This window comes from Vidua macroura, chromosome 8, assembly GCF_024509145.1.
Source record: "Vidua macroura isolate BioBank_ID:100142 chromosome 8, ASM2450914v1, whole genome shotgun sequence".
Classification (NCBI taxonomy): domain Eukaryota; kingdom Metazoa; phylum Chordata; class Aves; order Passeriformes; family Viduidae; genus Vidua; species Vidua macroura.
Genome location: NC_071578.1, coordinates 33,297,909 through 33,316,608, shown reverse-complemented (window position 1 = coordinate 33,316,608; position 18,700 = coordinate 33,297,909). Strand labels below are relative to the sequence as shown.

At 44.9% G+C, this 18,700-nt stretch overlaps 1 protein-coding gene across 1 annotated transcript; it reads right to left on the bottom strand.

The window, feature by feature from the left end:
- Positions 1-2,583: 2,583 nt before the first annotated feature.
- On the bottom strand, positions 2,584-18,614 carry MINPP1 (multiple inositol-polyphosphate phosphatase 1). The gene is made up of 5 exons (XM_053984056.1): positions 18,048-18,614; positions 17,263-17,451; positions 16,313-16,410; positions 15,218-15,351; positions 2,584-6,304 (listed from the first exon to the last, which is right to left on the bottom strand). The coding sequence occupies exons 1-5, from the start codon at positions 18,586-18,588 to the stop codon at positions 5,905-5,907; spliced, it is 1,362 nt and encodes a 453-aa protein (XP_053840031.1). The 5' UTR covers positions 18,589-18,614; the 3' UTR covers positions 2,584-5,904.
- Between the last annotated feature and the right edge of the window lie 86 nt (positions 18,615-18,700).

The window sequence follows — 18,700 nt, the reverse complement described above, 5'->3', positions numbered from 1 at the left end:
TTGTTTGAAAACATTCCCTCTACCTCATCCCTTGTATATTTATTCTAACAAACCAATGACTCATTTTAAACAACCATAATTTAAACAATACAGGATATTGCACATTCATAAATATTAGAAAGTTGTTCCAATTTTCAGAAGTATTTTTAGGCAACCAAAACCTTCAGAGAGCAGCAAAGTAGCATTAATAGCAAGAAGGAGCAATACATCATACACAGAGGACATCTTTGGGATGCTATTTTATGTGGGGGAAGTGTGAAATAAAAACCTAGAAAAGTTCACAAGAATTATCATTTCACTCCTTTTGAAGTTAACAGCACAGCCTCACCTTGAACAGTGTGTGCAAGTGTGGCCCAGGAAATGTATTTATAGGCACAGGGTAAAACCAAGCCAAAAGTCAAAGCAGCAATGAGAACAGAATAACTTCAGCAGAAGGAATAAAGAAGCAATCCCCCATGTGGGGAAAGGAAAATCAAAGTCACAAGTAGCACAAGTGCAATGCAAAGAGGTCAAGTGTTTAACTCCTCTCCCAATAAAAGTGCTCCAAGGAATGGGATGAATTGCTAGTGTTGAGGAAAACAACACTGAAACTAGATCAGTATCACAAGAGCTGCTGCAGAACACATGCCAAGCCTCACCATTTGCATATGGGAACTAACTCTGCTAACTGAGAATGCTGGAAGCTCTCACTGATTTCAAATCACAGCTCCTGGAAACGTGGCTGAAATTCCAGTCTAGCAGGAGACTCAAATGAGAGGAGCTGGACCTTCCCAAAGCTCCAGTTGAGCTCCAGCATCCACTACATCTCGCTGCAAAGCAAGGCATGGAATCCCAGAAAGGTTTGTGTTGGAAAGGACCTTAAAGCCCATCCAACCCCACCCCTGCCATGAGCAGGGACACCTTCCACTGTCCCAGGCTGCTCCAAGCCCCAGTGTCCAACCTGGCTTTGGGCACTCCCAGGGATCCAGGGGCAGCCACAGCTGCTCTGGGCACCCTGTGCCAGGGCCTGCCCACCCTCCCAGGGGACAATTCCTTCCCAATATCCCATCTATCCCTGCCCTCTGGCACTGGGAAGCCACTCCCTCTCATCCTGCCACTGCAGGCCCTTGTCCAAAATCTCTGTCCATCTCTACTGTAGCTCCTTCAGGCACTGGAAGGCCACCCAGAGCTTCTCCTCTCCAGATGAACAATCCCAGCTGTCCCAGCCTTTCCTCCCAGCAGAGCTGTTCCATCCCTCTGCTCATCCTGGTGCCTCCCCTGGGCTCTCTCCAGCAGCTCCAGGTCCCTCTTGTGCTGGGCCAGCTCTGCAGGTGGGGTCTCACCTAAGCAGACAGAGGGGCAGAATCCTGCCTTTGGGTTAGGAAAGCACCAGGAGAGCTGTGTAGAAGACAAATTCCTTAAGAGAAATATATAAAGCTAAACACAAATCCACTGTCCTTAGCTCAATAAAACCCTGTAGCCACAATCAGGAGTGGATGGGAATGTTTGCTCTGTCCCTAGGCTCAAGGCACCATGTCCCACCAAAAGCCATGGGGCACCAAGCGAAAGAACCTTGAGCCTGATCCCACCTGGATCCTCTTTCTGGAGTGGTTCCCAGACCACCTGGGCACCTTCTGCTTCTGTAAGAGGTTCAGGATCTGTTATCACAGCCAGGGAAGCATTTGAGAGCTAGAGATCACTAACGTGGACAAGCCTGCAGAGCTTTTCTGACCCCTAAATAAATAATGCAAAATTCACCTTGCTCCCTTCCATACTCTTCCTTCTACAGTAATCCCTACCCTGAAGATAAGGCATTTGTTTCTGTTAACAGAACACAGTAACAGGCATGCTGCTTCTAACCTTTCAGCAGAATGTCAGAGAAACAATAGTCCCTTGAAACTCAAAGGAATTGCTGAATTAAATAAATAAATGAGTCCGTCACCATAAACACCACATGCTGTTAGCCTGAACCTCCCCAGTCCTGACCTTCACTCCAGGCCACTCAGGTCAGGAGAAAATCTGTAATTTAAAGCCCAAGAAAGCAAGAATTTAACACTTTAAAGATAAGCCACTATTCCTGCCTCAGCAGCACCTGATAATACTACCTTCCTTTTGAAGGGTTAGACAACAAACACAACTCTTTAATACATTAAAGACGCAAAAAAAGAGAGGGGAGATGGATGGTGCTGATCATGTTCCTTCCCCCAGGGTTCTATGTGGTGTCTTAGTTTGAGAGGCATTTCCTTCTTTGCCTGTGACTGCACAGTTTGGGGGGCTTTTCCCTGCTTTAAACAAAACATCCTCTCTTGTTTTCCATTTCCAGCTGTCTTACAGACTAATACACCTTCACAGAAAATGCAGAAACAGCCCTTAATCAAAGACAATGCCATCCCAGCCACCACACCCTTTTTGCATCTGCAAAAACCTTGTCAGGAAATTGTTGCTGTTTTTTATACCAGGGTTCCTGGAAACAAGAATAAATCTTTAGTCCCCTCAAAATGTGAGCATAAAAACCTAATTACAGTTAGGTTTTTGCCTAATTAAGGAATTTTCTATTAACCACTGTGAAAGCTGATGACTAAAATAATCAGAGACACCAACATATTTAACAGCAACCTCTCAATTGTATTTTGAAGAAAAACAAAACCATGATTCAAAAGATCATGTCATTATTGCTGCTCAGAAAACAGATCAAGAAAGTGTGCAGTTTTATTTCACAGCACTAAAACCCCACATTTCAAGTGCTCCAAATTCATCCAGTTAGTACCAGATCATTACAAATCTGCATTTGACAGCTCCATGCTAACCAGAACAACAGCAGCTCTTTATAGACAGAAAAAAAAAAAAAATCACTTGCCAGAAAGATTAACCATTTCACAAATTAAAATGTACTTCACACATATTGAAGGCCAGCATACAAGAGCACTGTTGGTATTTCCCATCAGTGAAAGCTTCCAGTTTCAGGAAGGTTGCAGAGAGAGTCCTTGACAGATGTCTGAGATGAGGCCTCCAGAGCCACAGGAAGGAGGAGAAAGCATTATTTGTCTTGCAGGACTTCTGCAGGATGTGGGAACATGCACTGCCAGGAGATGTGGCAGCCTGATCAAACACTGCATACTGAGCTAGTGCACAATTTTGGAGAAGTATTTAGATCCATTTTAGTTAGTTTTTTTAAGTAGCTAAACAAATGTCTTTGTTTATTAGACAAAAGGATCAGAGCGAAGTCACCTCCTCCAGTGCTAAGAACCAGAGTAAGTGCCTGGAGTATTTACATGTCCCAACACTTCCATAGTGCCACAATGGTGTAAAATTTCCACGCCGAGCCTCTAATTCTGCCAAAGGAGTGAGTCAGAGCATCCTCTAAACACAGATCAGAGCCCCAGTAGCACATTTTCCTCTCCAGTTAATTGCTGACAGGCACTGAAGAGAGATCTGTTACACTAGGGGTATGAGGGACCCAGGCTCCAAGGTGAAACAGGGAACAGCTTCTGAGGCATCACCCACAGAATTTAAACATACAATCAACCTGCTAATGCACAAAGGGTACTCCACAGCAGGAGTTTTTTGGTTCCTGCACCTCACCTGGCACACAGTTAAAAAGCAGTCAAGTGCAATGTATTCCTCCCTCCATAAGGAAGAAGGATGTATCTTTTAACAAATGTGATGTCTTAAAATCAGTCTTGCTGAACTGACAACAGAATCCTCCATTCATCTCACATAGTGAGGCTTTCATCCCTTCTGTTCATGAATCATCACTGACTCACAGAAAAAAAATATTTGTTCAAAGGTGGATTTTCTCACTCTTGTATCTGCTCTTTCCAAACTTAACTGCCTTTAAACAAAGGCTCATTTCTTTATAGCCTGACTCAAATGTTGCAATAAAGTTCTTAACTGGGCTCTGTCACAACCATTTCCATCAGTTGACTTAGTCTCCAGGTAGGATCATGTGAAAAAGGAGACATGCAAAGGTGATTGAGCAGTAGTCATATGCAGGGGCTGACAATTAGCCTGACCTATATTCCTCTGGCTGTTGCAGCACTGAGCTCCTCCCTAACCATTTCCCCAGCTTCAGAAAGAGCTGTGGATTTTACACAGGCAAGTGCTGAAATACTTGAATCAGTATCTTCAGTGATCTCTGTAGCAAGTGGTGCACTAATCAAACAACCACAGGTAGGGAAATGCCCTTAACTCAGAGAGCAGCAGCAAAAAACAGGTGCTCAATTGCTCATTAACTTACAGGTATGTAAACATGAAGTGCTTTTATACAAGGTATATTAAGAAGAAAAAAAGTGACCAAAGGCTGAGTCCTCAGGAAAGAAAAAATTTAACACCCACATACACCAAGTATAACTTCTCAACTTGGAAGTTAGGCTTTTTTGTTTTTGTAGCAGTTAAGTTCCCAGGTCTGGGGGTGAGCCTACAAAAAGGACTTATCAGGTGCACTATAGACATTTATACCCTCAGCTGCTGCAGGTTATGCTGTGGTAATCACTTATTCCCAGTCTTCACCTCCTGCCCAGGAAACACAGCATAATAAACTCCACTTTACAGGGTGAGCTCTGAATGCTCATTAGATGGTGAGAGTACACTTCAAGAGCTACCAGCACCATAAATCCATATCCTCATTTGCTTTGGGCCAACTTGGTCAAACAGCCATTCCCTTGCACATGACAAAGGAATATTTTTCTGACTTAATTCAGACATTTCTCATCAGCTATCTTCAGTTTTGCTTTTACTGTCACACTTCAGAGCTCTAAAATGCCTCCCATGTTTCAGGCATAATGGAACCTACCTAAAGTGCACTTCCTTTAAAATATCACCAGTCCTTCTATGCCATTCACCTCTTTAAAACCAGCTGCATTTCAAAAGCAAGGTGGCACATCAAATGTGTAAGGCCTACATAAGTGGCAGCTTTTTTGGTGCCTTAAAGTTAACAGAAGTCAATCCTCAGCCCAATCTTTATACAGTTCAAAAACCCAAATTTAGAGTTAGCAACAATTCCATTTCAAGCAGGAGGCTGGAGACATCAGAGGTCCTTTCCAGCCAGAGCTGGTAGAAAAACTGTCAGCATCTGGCCAGGACCAAGAGATTCAGAGCCATGGCACAGCCTAATCTGAATGCCCTGGCCCAAATAACACCAGAAATAGATGGCGTTAGTAAAAGGACACTCCAGAGGATTTAGAAAATAACTGCTGCATTTCCCAGAGCATATAAAAGGAAAAGTGGCTAGTCTCCACTCCCTCACTTTTATTTCTTTTTTTCCCTGCTTTTTAAAGATAATTTACTTACCCTGGAGACTAACTTGCTATGCAGGATTGGTTGATGATGACCTTAAGACTTTTAATTCTTTGCCCCTTTTCAAGCAGGTGATGCATGCAGGAACTCCTCCTGCTTTAAAATGCCCAAAATAGAAATGGTGCTGTCCAGGCAGAAGTTGTTCAGCTGTGGAGAAGAACTATGTACCCTCTCCCTTCTAGAAGCTTGAGAAAAGGATAAAAAAAAGGTTTGAAATATTTCATGCGTGGCACAGGAAAACAGCAGCTAGAAACACAGGCAGCAGAAAGCAACACTGAATCAGTCCAACCACCTTCAGATCCAATAAAATAGAAGCTGCCCCAGCTCTTAAATCCATCTATGGCCCATTCATAACAGCAGTGACCAATGAAATCAGCTTATTTGCAAATATAAACACACAGGTATTTGTGTCTTGCATCACACCTTTGTTACAACTTTCCTGTGACAGCAGTTGTTTATGCAGCTCTACTTATGCAACAAAGAACCAGTACACTGAGCTGAGACAACCCCCCAAATCTGCAAGATTAAAAAGTCAACACAGCAGCAGCAAATCATCCAAAGTGCTTGTTCCCAACACCTGTGGAAGTGAAGCCAGATCAATTTGAAGAACAGCAGCTCCACTTCATTCCCTCACAGCTCATCGACAGCAGTGATGTTGACTTGGGGAAATTCACACTCCTCTTTGAAGTGGCAGTTTTCCAGGATGTCCTTGTAGTAGTCCTTGAGATCCGTGTAGGTGGAGGTGGTCTCGTTGGAGTGACGGAAGGGCAGCAGCCTCTCGTTGAGCAGCAGCTGCACCTGGTACTCCTCCCGGGAGGTGTTCACATGGTCGCAGTGGTAGAGCACGAACACCAGGTTGGCTGCGTAAGGCACAATGCGGCCGGTGCGGAATTTCCGCTGCGCCTGCCGGGCGTAGTTGCTGGCCAGGAGAGGCTCATCGTCTTTGAAGTAACCCATCAGGGCAAGCAGGGGCTGGAGGGTCTCTGCGTGCCCAACTTGGACAATCAAAGGTGAGGAAATGGGTTTGGCGCTACAAAAGAAAAGAAGCAGAAGGGATGAGCAAGAGGCTGTGCTTTAAGACCTAACATCAACACATGGCACAGCTGCCAGCAACCATGGCTGAAGGACACCTTGAGCCTGTGTTACTCCTGAGAAAAACCTCTTTGGGTATTTCAGTCTGTTACAGACATTTTAAATGCAGCTTCCTAAACTTTGTCCAAGTATTGATCCAAGGCCAATGCAGTGAGGTTCAGCAAGTGTCAGGTCCTGCCCTGGGGTCACCCCAGGCCCTGCAGCTCCAGGCTGGGCAGAGGGGTTGGAAAGGGCCCATCGGGAAAGGCCCTGGGGGCTGTGCCAGGGCTGGACAGGAGCCCGGGGGTGCCCAGGGGGGTACGAGGCCAATGGCCCCTGGGCTGTGGCAGCCATGGGGTGGCCACAGGCCCAGGGCAGGGCCTGTCCCCGCTGAGGGACCCCGAGGGCTGTGTCCAGTTCTGGGCCCTCCCAGCCAGAGAGCCCTGGAGGGGCTGGAGCCAGGGAAGGGAAGGGAGCTCACACAGTCAAGCCCTTCATTAGATGTGAGAGAGCCTCCTTCAAATCATCAGCAGCATTTATCAAATTTAGTCTGAAGACAGAGATCCAGTGATGCAGGGCAACAGTTGTCCCTCCCCAGCTTAGCAGTCCAAATGACCAGCAGGAATACTGCTATTACCAATTCCTGAAGACACCAAGCAGTCCAGAAGATAATTCTCCTTCAGGAACAGGTCAGGAAATCAAGGCACTGACTTGTACCATGACCAGGGACAGTTTATGTAACGAAAGGTTACACACTGTTCAGCCAAAGGGGAGATAGGAGCTGGCTGGCTGTGGCAGGAAGCACCAGCCAAGAAGAAAATCTGACCCTTGCTCCATGGATGATGGCTTTTGGGGACCATTTCCAAGTGGCCCACATAAATCTAGCACAGGTAAATAGAGGTTTAGGTTCCAGGAGACACATCTTGACTGGTCTGAAAAGGAGGCATTTCCTCGGCTCCAACCCAAAGCACTGGAGAAATGGTTAACTGGGAGACTTGACTGTAGATTGGAACTCTGATCAGCTCAGCAGGAATTCAGTGCTGGGCCAGGATGGGCCTGCCAGCTCAGTGCAGCCATGGTGTTTGTGCAGTCTGACACCCACCTTGTACCGCACTGTTGGTGTACCACACTTGCCACTGCTGCTGAGTCCTTCTGACTCCACTCCTCAGACAAAACACCCCTTACAAAAATACATCCAAACCCTGCCTCTGTTTTCTGTTCAAAAGAAGCAGCCTTCAAACCATATAAAGGTTCTCTGTGGAGGACACTGTACTTTTTCCCACCTAAGCCTTTGCTGCACCAAGATCTTTATATTCACTACACTCTTCCAGCTCCTCCAAAATCAGTGCTCCTGCTTGTGTTCTCCCCTTGCTATTTATGAACCCTTCACTCACTTTAGAATTCTAAAGCTTTTGGATCCTTGAGTCCCTTTCTCTTCACTTCCCTCTCTCATCCACTTGACCAATTCACATGTATCCTTCCCATCCACACATACCTGCAGGGAAGTATTTTTAGGTTTTAGGACACATTCACATCCCTCCTGTCACAGCAGCAAGACACAGATGTCTGTGGAAGGAAACGGAAGGCCATTCCTTTGATCTCCTGCAATTTTCAGCTCAGAAGTCTCTAGGGCCAGAGGTGGCTTCTAGGTAATGAATCACAGCTTTGTCAAATCTCTCCTTCAATCCACATGCATTTCTAGCACACACAATGTCCTGTGGCAAGGAGCTGCACAGCTTCACAGACTGCTCTTAATTTTTTCTATCTGCAGATGCCATGTCCCATTTAATCCATTCTACTCACAGCTTCACAATAGCGTTCTTTCCAAGTTGAGAAATCCTATCTTAGTCCTTCCACAATTTTCCACATGAGCTACATCCCTTCAGATCAGAATATCAGAATGCACAATACTCCAGGACCATAATCGTCACAGAAATTGATGCTACACTCATGAGCTCCCTGCTTAATTCCTGATATTCAACATGGAATGATTTGGATTGGAAGGGACCTTAAAGATCATCTCATTCCAACTCCCTGTCCTTGTCAGGGACACCTTCCATAGGCCAGGCTGCTCCAAACTCCATGTGCATGAAGTTTGAAATATCTCAGACAGCTACAACAACCTCACAACAGCCCCTGAGCAATAGCTCTCCCAGATTCTATCCAACAGGTGATAAGAAGATCATTTTTCCCCATGAGGATTACTTGACAGCTCTGTAGTTTTCCAGCCCAGTCAGTCTCACCAGGTCTTTTCACAATCTTCCTAGTAGAAATACTTCATCTTATTTATCTTTAATAAAACTGCCACATTTGCAATACCATTGAACTTGTCAGCTCTTCTCAACATTCCAAGCAGGTCAGATCTTTCCAGCTCTATCTCTACTAGGAAAAATCAATCAACTCTCCCTACCCTCCATTTCTTGTAATTTTATCAATTTTTTCCCCTCTGTAAGGAACTTTCCCCTTAACCCCAGCTGCTTGGTTTCTTTAGATAAGAAAACATGTTCAGAAGGATGTTTGGACATCATGACTGTAGCTACCATATCACCCTGTTTTATATTTGCTGATCCCTCCCAAGAGCTCCAAGAGGAATGTTGTCCTTTTAAAGAACCATCCTAACACTTCTCAGATGTATTAGATTCATCAAGGTGCTCAGTACTTGTCTGGAGCATTATTTCTACAAGACTGCCCTGGAATTCTAATTCTCTCCTGGAGCTGCTTTTTAAATTTTTCCCTTATTTAATTATTTGTATTTTCAAGTCTTCCCAGCTGCATAGTGGTCTTTGTTTTGTTAACTATGAGGGAAGCTGGGAATGCAAATATGCTGCTAGAATCTCCAAAACAACCTTACATAGGCATTACTGACTCCACAGGGAATGGATTTCAATTTCACCACACAAAAATGGCTTCAGAAATGCTAAGATAAAAAAAAAAATTAACATTCTGGCTATCAGGGCTGGCCTTAAGCAAAGTTCAGCTTTACTTTCCAGGTGATGCTAAGCAGGAATGTTGAAATGAAAGTAAATCACAAAAAAAAAAAGAGCAAAAAAAAATCATAAAAAAACCAGCATGGCATATGTTTTCAAAGCAGGAAATAAATTATAGCCAACAGGCCAAACAGCCTTGGGAGGCAAAACAAACCTCTCCCACTCAGCGCCATCCCACTGGATTAGTATAATGAGGATTAAAACCATTTCCTGATAGGACACAACCCTGAGATCTCCACAGCCCCTTTAACACAGCATGCCTGATCTTTCACCAGTGCTGGTGATTTCCCAGACTGCTCCAGCACTCCCTGTTCAGGGACAGGGTCAGCACTCCAGCTCAGATGTGGTTCCCTATCACCCAGCAATGACAATCGAAATGGCCATCAAGGTTAAACTGCGATATTTTTAATTGTAGGGAGAATGACAGCAGATTACGTCTTCAGAGAATACCCACAGGCAAAGGTTACCACTGCTCCTGCATTTCTGAGAAAGGCAGAACGAGCAACAAAACAGCGATAAACAGTAGCACAGGTTGATACAATATCAAATGGCAGGCCAGATGTTTCCACACTCAATTTGCCTCACCGTTTATCAATGACTCACCATTTATCAATGCTTTGTTGAAAGCATCAAAGTTCTCAACATTGTACTCTGGCAATTACTAATGGCATTTCAATCCACTTTTCCCCTCCCTTTTATTTACTAGTACATGGCCTAGGAAAGCCCACTGAGGAAATCTCATTCCCACCTTTGAAGGGAGATGAAGGGAGTATTGTGCATAAAACTCTGCTATAAAACATTAGGAGCTTGTCTGAAAGTGATTGGTTTCATATTCATTTCACAGGGCACTTCCAAATGAGGCTCTCAGTAGGCAGAGCACAAGCAGGTTTCACTGGAGAGATGTGCCAGCTCCTGAACTGCCCACACTGGGGTTTTATGGTTTTTTTTTTGTTTTTTTTTTTTTTACCTTTTAAGTAAATCTGACCACAGATGAAAATGAAGAAAGTATTGAGCAATTGAGCAGCACAAGCCCAAAAGCTAAGTCTCACCATGGGGGAAAAAATGCATCAGGGAAAAGCACAGATGTGGGATTTATCGTCCAGGTAAATTCTAGCTCTCCTGGATTTCAGCAGATTTGGGTTTAAATCTGAATCTTCTGCATCAGCTCACCCATCCTCCAGAGCAGATCATGCCTACTCTTCCCAGGACTATTGATAGTTTATTTTCCATATGGAAAAAGTGAACTTTCTTTTAACCAAAGTTTATTTCCTAAGCACTGATTGGATTTTCACTTAGAAATAACTCAAACCCCAGGAAATAGTGGGATAAGATTAAAGACTTCCTGCAGCAAAGCTCAACCAGCCAACCTTCAAACCTCATGTAAAAATCCCTCCAACAAGAAGGTAAGATTTAACACCTGTTTAACAAGCATTTTGTTCCTTTTCTCCCTAATAAAAAAGTCAGGTCAAAGGATTACAAAACCTGCTTTTAACTATGGGATGAATTATTCCTCCTTCTCACTTCCCATTGTGATTTATTTCAGGAAGAAAAAAAAAAAAAAAAAAAAAAAAAAAAGCTGGACAAACCCTAAATATAGCAGGAGGCAGCAGAGATCAGGGAAGGCAGTGGTGGCACTCAGAGGGCAGCAGAAATATTTAACAGTGTTAAAGCTCAGAGGGTTTTCACCAGTGGGAAGAGGAATTTTAAAAGCTAAAAATATGTATTTGTCAAATAGTACTAAGTCCTCATATGTCAAAACTTCCACCATAAATAGAAGACAGTAAATCATTCCCAGAATCAGCACCAACCCAAGAAAATGCCACCACTAATACTGACAGGAGAAAATTTTCTTCTGTTGCAACAAGGAACAAACTCCCTCATGACAAAAGCAAACTTGAAAAGCTGACTGGACTACACAAAACTCATTAAAAACCCTGATTAAAAGGCTCTTATCTAGTCCTGCAACACTTTATCAGTTGGAGCTAATTAGGCTAGGCCTCCCTGTGTTTCACTGCAGAGCTGCTGCAAATTCAAAGGCTCTTTCCTGGCTGATACCACCTCTCCCATTGTTTCAAACCTCAGAGGTGAAATGCATTCCTGCAGCAGCACCACAGTAATGCTCAATGTTGATCCATCATGAGCAAAACCAAACCAAGAGGCTGCTGGCACTTGGCAAACCCTTTCTGGCCAAGGTGGACACCGGTCAGACCAGTTCATTTGTCTGTTACTTGCCTAGGTACTGTTTAGTTTGGGTTTTTCATTTGTACATAAAAGGGTATGACTCTATCAGAGTTGCTCAGATACTTTTTCAGATCAATCCTGAGCAAGCATATTAACTAATTAACATGAGACTGAGGACATGCTGGGGAGTCTGAAAGGCCCAAGAAACTTTAAACCTCTAGTTCTGGGTAGACAGAGGAACAGCCACATTTCCAGGAGAGAGACTCTGGGCTGCCCAGCTCTCTGAGAGAAGTCAGCAAACACACACACTTCAGAAATGCAGACACAGGGATGCTGCTGAATGTGCCACATGCATCTGTGGTGAATTTCACACCTCTGGCTTCCCCAGAAGCTCCCTTTAGTCATGTCAGAAGTTCCACCTTTGAAAGATGGAGCAATCAAAGCCAACCACACACTATGATACAGAGCTGCTGACTGAGACATTGACTCTTTATTAATGAGAGTCATCCCAGCAGCAGCGAAGGGGTTTTCATTAAAAACCTGACTGAACATTTGGAACCTGAGCAAAAGGGGATTTTCAATCTAATTATTTCATTGCTACTGCATATGTAGAAGCTTTTTGCTCAGTTCCCTTTGTAGAGTTTTGAACTGTGAAGTGGTTTTAGATCATCCATTATACTCCTTTGTACTGAGTCATAGGTTTGAAAAGAGCAATTAGGGAACAGCAGTAAATGACTCCTGAAAGGTTACCAATTGTGTTGGGAAGTGACCTGCAAAAAGGAAAGCAAATCACATGCAACAATAAAAGCTACTAATAAATTGCCAAATTGGTCTGTTTACCATAACTCACAAAGATCACCTTCAATTGATCTTGAATCATATTCAAATAAACCCTTTTTTTTTTTAATACCTTGGACTCACTCTCTCAGAGGGAACCATCACCAAATATTTTGCAATGCATATGTGCAGCTAGGCTGGTATTATCAGTACACGCTGTAAATACTGAGATGGCTGCACAAAGCATCCTCCCAATTTCCAGAGCCTTATGGTAACCCATTTGGACAGTACAAGCAAGAATATTTCATATTATTTCACCAGCAGGAAATATTCATGTTAAATATTTGAAGCTAGAAGGAAAAAATAAAATGGAAAGTCTAAAACAGCTTTAGTGAATACCTGATGTGCTTTAAAGTGTGCCACAAGTGATTTGCAAATCCACCTCTGCCCAAGTGTGCAGCTGCAAAAATTTTTAAAATCAGATCAGCAGCTTCATATTGCATTAAGTACCAGAATACCTGAATTTCTCAACATACACAGACTGCCTGTGGTCAAAATACTGTTCATTAAACTGCTGGGAGAACCAGCACTGAAAAGTAATTCTTTACCAGCTTCTCCAGCTATTTTGTATCCCTAGCAGGCAGACTGGGAAAAACACAATTCTTTATAAATGTGAAGACAATAAGACAACTGCCCAACTATGCCATTTCAGTACAGCAAATCACAAGGATTTGATATAGAACAAGTGAAACTTTTAACCAAAGTCCATTTCTTAAGCAGAAATGGTTTCATTTTATATATATCTCATTATGTTTTTGTAACTAAGAAAATTTGTACAGAAGAAAGAGAATCCTGGCCCCCAACCTATCCCTTTCACAGCTTTTAACAGCAAGTCCTGCACAGAAGAGAGTATTGCTAGTTTAAACCCCAGAGTGATACTGGAATTCACATGATGGAAGAACCTAAAAACATCAAACTTTTGCACTGCAAACTGAAAGTAGGACTGATTAGCAATAGGTATTTATTACCACCTCCATCATATTCTTAAGGATAGACTGACCAGAAGGAAGGGTTTTCCACCAAGGAAATAAAAGCAAGCTTTGATAAGGCAACCAAGTTTGGTGATAAGATTGCAAGGGCAACAATCACTTCATGGAAGAAACATGTTCTCTCTTTTTGATTTCACTGTAACTGGGAATGAAAACAGAACAAAGCTATTGAACATAAAGGCTTAAAAAATAGCCTTTTAAATAATACAGCTACAAAAATACAGCTTTGCCAACACTGCTCTCCACTGTGAAGTCAGGAGCAGCACAGATAATCCAGATCACTCAGCTTCTTCCCAGAACAGAAATGCTTCCCTCTTTACTTCTGGATAGCCCAATCTAAGCTTTCCAAAAAGAAAAGATTCTGGGGCAAAGATAGTGCCCTGGAAGTAAATTTCTTTTTCTTAAATTTTTAGAGTAATTTCTTGTTCTTAAATTTTTAGAGCAAGCAGACAGTTATAAATCAATGTTAAACATTGTTAAATTTAAACATTCCACTGAAAGACATTTGTCACAAAAGTTAATTTTCTGAAAATGCTGCAAAAATGCTTAACCTGCTGCCTTGAAGTTCGCCATCACCATAAAAAGAAAGACTTTTATATATCTTTTTATCTGTATGTTTTCTCATTTTCATTGTACTCACACTGCCACAGGGTGTCTCTCTCCATAGATGAAAAAGAGATAAATCTCACTCTGCAGATGAAATAGGATTAGCTGCATCTCTGCTCACTAGATTCCAAGAGAGACAAGCTGGCCCTGGTAGATTCCCACATCCTCTCCAGGGTTACCCAATGCAGTTTATTCCCAGGTCTCCAGTGCTTTACGACTGCCACCTTCTGTTGTGGAAGGGAGTAACACATTCCTGTGGCACTCGGCTACCTCAGCTTTCCTGCTCCGTTCAGGATGAGGCTTATCCTGATGACTGCTCACCCAGCTTGGAATTTTACAAGATTTAGGGTTCTGATCCTTTACACTCATTGCCTGCTTCCCTCTGTGATGGCAAAACAACACGAGAGCCCCAGGTGTTGCAACTGTACTCCACAGCCAATGCTGAAAAACACAAAGTTACCACAGTGCTTGGGAGCTCTGCCTTCCCACCTCCCAGTTTAGCAACTGCTGATCCAGCTCCAAATCAATCAGAAATCTCCATCTGTATCTGTTTCTTCCAACTACAGCCCCTGGGTTTTTAAAAATTGTTATTATTAAACTTACAGGGATGTTTTATAAACAGGTGACACACAGCTGCAACTAGTGTGTGGAATGTAAGGATTGAAAGGCTCTCACTGCTCAAAGAGGAAATGACACTAAAAGGGAACAGAATTGATCACTCTCCTTCCATTATACAGTCCTATGGCCCTAGCCTTGATATCCTGTACTTCTATAAAATTTCCATACTAATCTGCTAAGGTATTAATTGATGTGACTGATTATTAGCCATGCATTTGTAATTGTTCAGTTTACATAAGAACATGAATGCAGACTGTAAATTAACATTTAAGCAACAAATTATTTTTAATAAAAAAGCTATATTGTAAAATCTGTATTATTTTAACTCAGTATCTCCTCAAACTGCAGTAAGAAAACACTATTTGAGAGCAGCTGGCTGTCCCCTGAAGGCCGGTGGGGATCAGCAAGTTAGAAGACAGAAATACTTTAGCGGAGCACAAAAGCATCAATGAAAGCAAAAATAAAAAAAGATACTCCTCAAAGTAATACTGCTCCAGTAAAAACTGTATTCTCACTGTTAAAATTCTCCTAGCTCCAGCTCTCCTAATGTTGCCACATTCAGAAATACAATATCAAACTTCCTTTCACGTGAAATCCAGCTCAGGATTGAGCACAGAAAGCTCACACCCAAAGCACTGAAGACTCTTGATTTACCTTTTGCTCTCCTCCACTGCTTTGTCCAAGTGCTGGAAGATATCTTGGAATAAAACACAGCTGGAGCGACTGTTGATGTCATAGCCATATCCTCTCTTCCAGTACTGCTTCAGGTCATTCAGGTATTCCAGCACCTAAGGTCAGAGCTCACAGGTTTTTATTACTGCACCGAGGGAAAACAAAAAGCTCCCAGCCTGGAGCAATGACACAAACACAACCCCAAACATTAGGGCTCCAGTTGAAACCACTTCAGCATAAAACCAGACAACAGATCAGACCAAAGAGTGACCAAATTCAGCATCTGGTAACAATCACCAAAAAAACCCTGAAGTACTGCACATCACGAGACAACCACTATCCACTGCTTTTTTAGCACTTCACATTTTGCCTTTGGCTCATCATTCTTCTCATAGAATCCATCCCACACCTTTAGTCCAGCTTGTTTTGTGTCTGTTTTCACGTTCCAGAGACATGCACACATCTCAAGTAGACAGAACTGTGCCTTGGAATTATTCAAAAGCACACTGCGCTCTCCTTGTTCTCTGTTCCTTTCCTGACAATTCCTGGCATCAAAGCCATTTCCCACCTCCCTGCTGAGTTATAAATAACTAGACTGAACAGGGCAGGTCTCAGCAGAAGCCCATGGTGAGCCTGATGCTCTTAGACAGGAGATTACTTACTCCTAACTGCCCACCCTTTAGCCAGACACCTACCTATGCAAAGGTCTCCTCTTTTCCCAGGGGTGCAAATTTCCTTAAGAGCCTTGGGGGAGCCTTACTGAACATCAAAAGTTACATCAAACCATTTTGAAAGAAGAGGAACAAACGTTTGTCTCATTTATCTTGGTTCTGTCAATAGGCATTTATTTGGTTTAGAGAGCTGATAATGCCCAAAACCAAACAGAGTCTTAGAGGCCCTGGAAGACCTCATTTGTTGTACCCTGGAGTGAGTTTTATCACGTGATTCTATCATGTGAAAACCACATGTTATAGAATGATTTGGGATGGAAGGCCATTTAAGATCACCTCATTCCAAACCCTCTGCCACAGGCAGGGACAATTTTCACTAGAGCAGGTTACTCCAAGCCTCACATACCTTGGCATCTTCTTCACTGAAGAGTGAACACCATGGGGAGGTCACATTTTTTATGGCCAGCTCGTATGAGCAGGTGAGAAAAGCCACTTGAACAAGATCTGCAATAAATCCAACAAACAAGCAAGAGATAAACTACTGCTACACAAGTAGCAACTTCCTCTCCTCCGTTTACCTCTAAAATGAATTGCAATTACTCTTTGGCAATACAAACAATGAAATCAAATATTTAGTAGGACAAAGACCAAGAACCAAAAATACACAGTTCAACAGAATTATTGTGCAAAATCCAAATTTTGGACTGCAAGCTCTTCACATTTCATCATTATAAGAGGAAAACAAGAGCATTTCACTTTAAATGCTGTCCATCTGCTGATGTGAAATAGGTGTCAGCTGCTGGTGCAGCCACACAGGTCAGAAGAATCAATAAAGGGAAGATGTGAGGTTTTGGGCAACTCCCCCTCCACATCAGGAGCTCTGTACAAGCAGCACCAGGGTGAACTTTGTTTCCAGCATGTCCCTGATGCTGCAATCCCAACAGCAACACTTATTTTGGGGAGCTTTTCCCACCACTTGACCATACAGGAAAACCCAGCACTTCTGTTCTGGACGGGTGAATTAACACACAGGGCTGCTTTTTGCTTTTCCTCAGGTCATTTATGGGCTTCACAAAAGCAAAATTAAAAGAAAAACATTCAAATCCCTCCAAAACCAGGTAAAGCTGATTTCATCTACAGGAAAGATGTTTTCAAATATCTTTTTCTTCTGACCACTATCCAATAATCATTCATTACTGCAACACCAACACAGACTTACAGTCTCATGCACTTAATTAGAGACTGCATCTCCAAGTCACAGCCACTTGAAATTACCTACTCTGCATAACTATAAGTCTTGGAAGTTGTTCTTGGCCAGCCTTGGAGCTGAAGCCACCTCTAAGAGGAATTCCTTACCTGCATTTAGTTCCTCCACTGGCAAACACAAGGCACTGGCCACCTTCTCCAGGACTTTCTTCATCTCAGGCCCCTCTTTGAAGGCAGTCACCTGGCACATGGCCTTGTCGTTCTCCTCCACCAGGGCTACAAACTTGGCGCAGTGATCAAAGAACCGCATGAGGAAGTCGTTAACTTCAATCTCCACCTCTGAAAGCAAACGTGGGCCTCAAGGGGAGCGCCACCATCCCCAAGGGCCCCAGCACGTGGCCACCATGGCAGCCTCCAAGGGACACGTCACCCACCGCAGCCGTGTCCCTATGGAGGGGGTGCAGGGTACCACTCAACCACAGGGAGAGCAGGGTACATCCCCAATGCCTCTGAGAGCTCACTCAGGGAGGGATTCTTCCAGCCCCCCATGAAGGCATCAGGAGTCCCCCAGCCCCTCAGAGAGGTCATGGTGCTCCCTCGGTTGGGCCGAGGCTCCCCGAGCTCTCAGGGAAAGCACAGGGCTCCCTCAGGAGAGGAATGGAGCTCCCGCAGGGAGGGTGTGAGGCACCCCCATCCCCTTTGGTGGAGCCGGGAATCCCAGGGGCTGCCCCGGTCCCTCAGGGAGGACACTGGAGTCATTCGCTCAGGGCATAGGTCTCCCTCACCCCCTCAAGGAGCAGGCCCCCAGAGAGAACCTGGCGGCCCTCAGGAATGCACGGGAGTCCCCCATCCCCTTGGGACAGCTGGGAATCTCTCAGGCCTTCAGGAAAAGCCAAGGGCTCCCCCAGGGAAGAGGGTGGGTGTCGCGCACTCACCGTCGCCGCCGAAGTCGAGGGTGGGCCCGAGCCCGCGGCGGAAAGCGGCCCCGCTCTGCAGGCAGCGGTGCTTGGAGCTGCTGGCCAGCGCCAGGCGGCGGCGGGCGGCGAAGAGCGCGGGGAAGCGGGCGGCCATGCGCCGGGCCAGCTGCTCCATGTCGCGCTGGCCCTGCGGCGCCAGCCGCCCGTCTAGGCTCTCCTCGTACCACATGGGCCAGTCGGCCAGGGCGGCGGCGGCGGGGCAGGCGGCGGCTCCCGCGGCATGGCGGAGCAGCCGTGCATGCAGCTCGCCCAGCCGGCGGATCTGCCCGGCCGTGGGGTAGCGGGTGCCGTGCCGGAGCACGGCGCGGAGCTGCAGCGGAGTGCAGGAGGCGGGCAGCGACCCGCCCGCCTCGGGACCCAGCGACAGCGGGTCGCTCACCAGGTGCGGGTTCACCTCCTCGTAGCGGGACTTGGTACCGAAGTAAGCGCTCAGCCCCGCGCTCGCCGGCGGCAGGACGAGGAGCAGAAGTAGCAGACCGGCTTCCCGGCGAGGCGCCATGGCCGCAACTGCGTGGCTGCCGCAGGAAGAGGCGGAGCGCGGCCGCCTCTTCACGGCTTCAGCCGCCCCAGGGACCACCCTAGCCCCGCCCCGCCCGCCCCCTCCCGGCTCC

Bases quoted from the DNA above. Each gene is read 5' to 3' on its own strand.
- MINPP1 (XM_053984056.1), bottom strand. From the start codon at position 18,588: ATGGCGCCTCGCCGGGAAGCCGGTCTGCTACTTCTGCTCCTCGTCCTG. The intron at 17,452-18,047 runs GTGAGTGCGCGA...GTTTGCTTTCAG, and splicing joins CCTCGACTTCGGCGGCGACG to AGGTGGAGATTGAAGTTAAC. The intron at 15,352-16,312 runs GTATGTGAGGCT...CTCTGACCTTAG, and splicing joins TCAGTGAAGAAGATGCCAAG to GTGCTGGAATACCTGAATGA.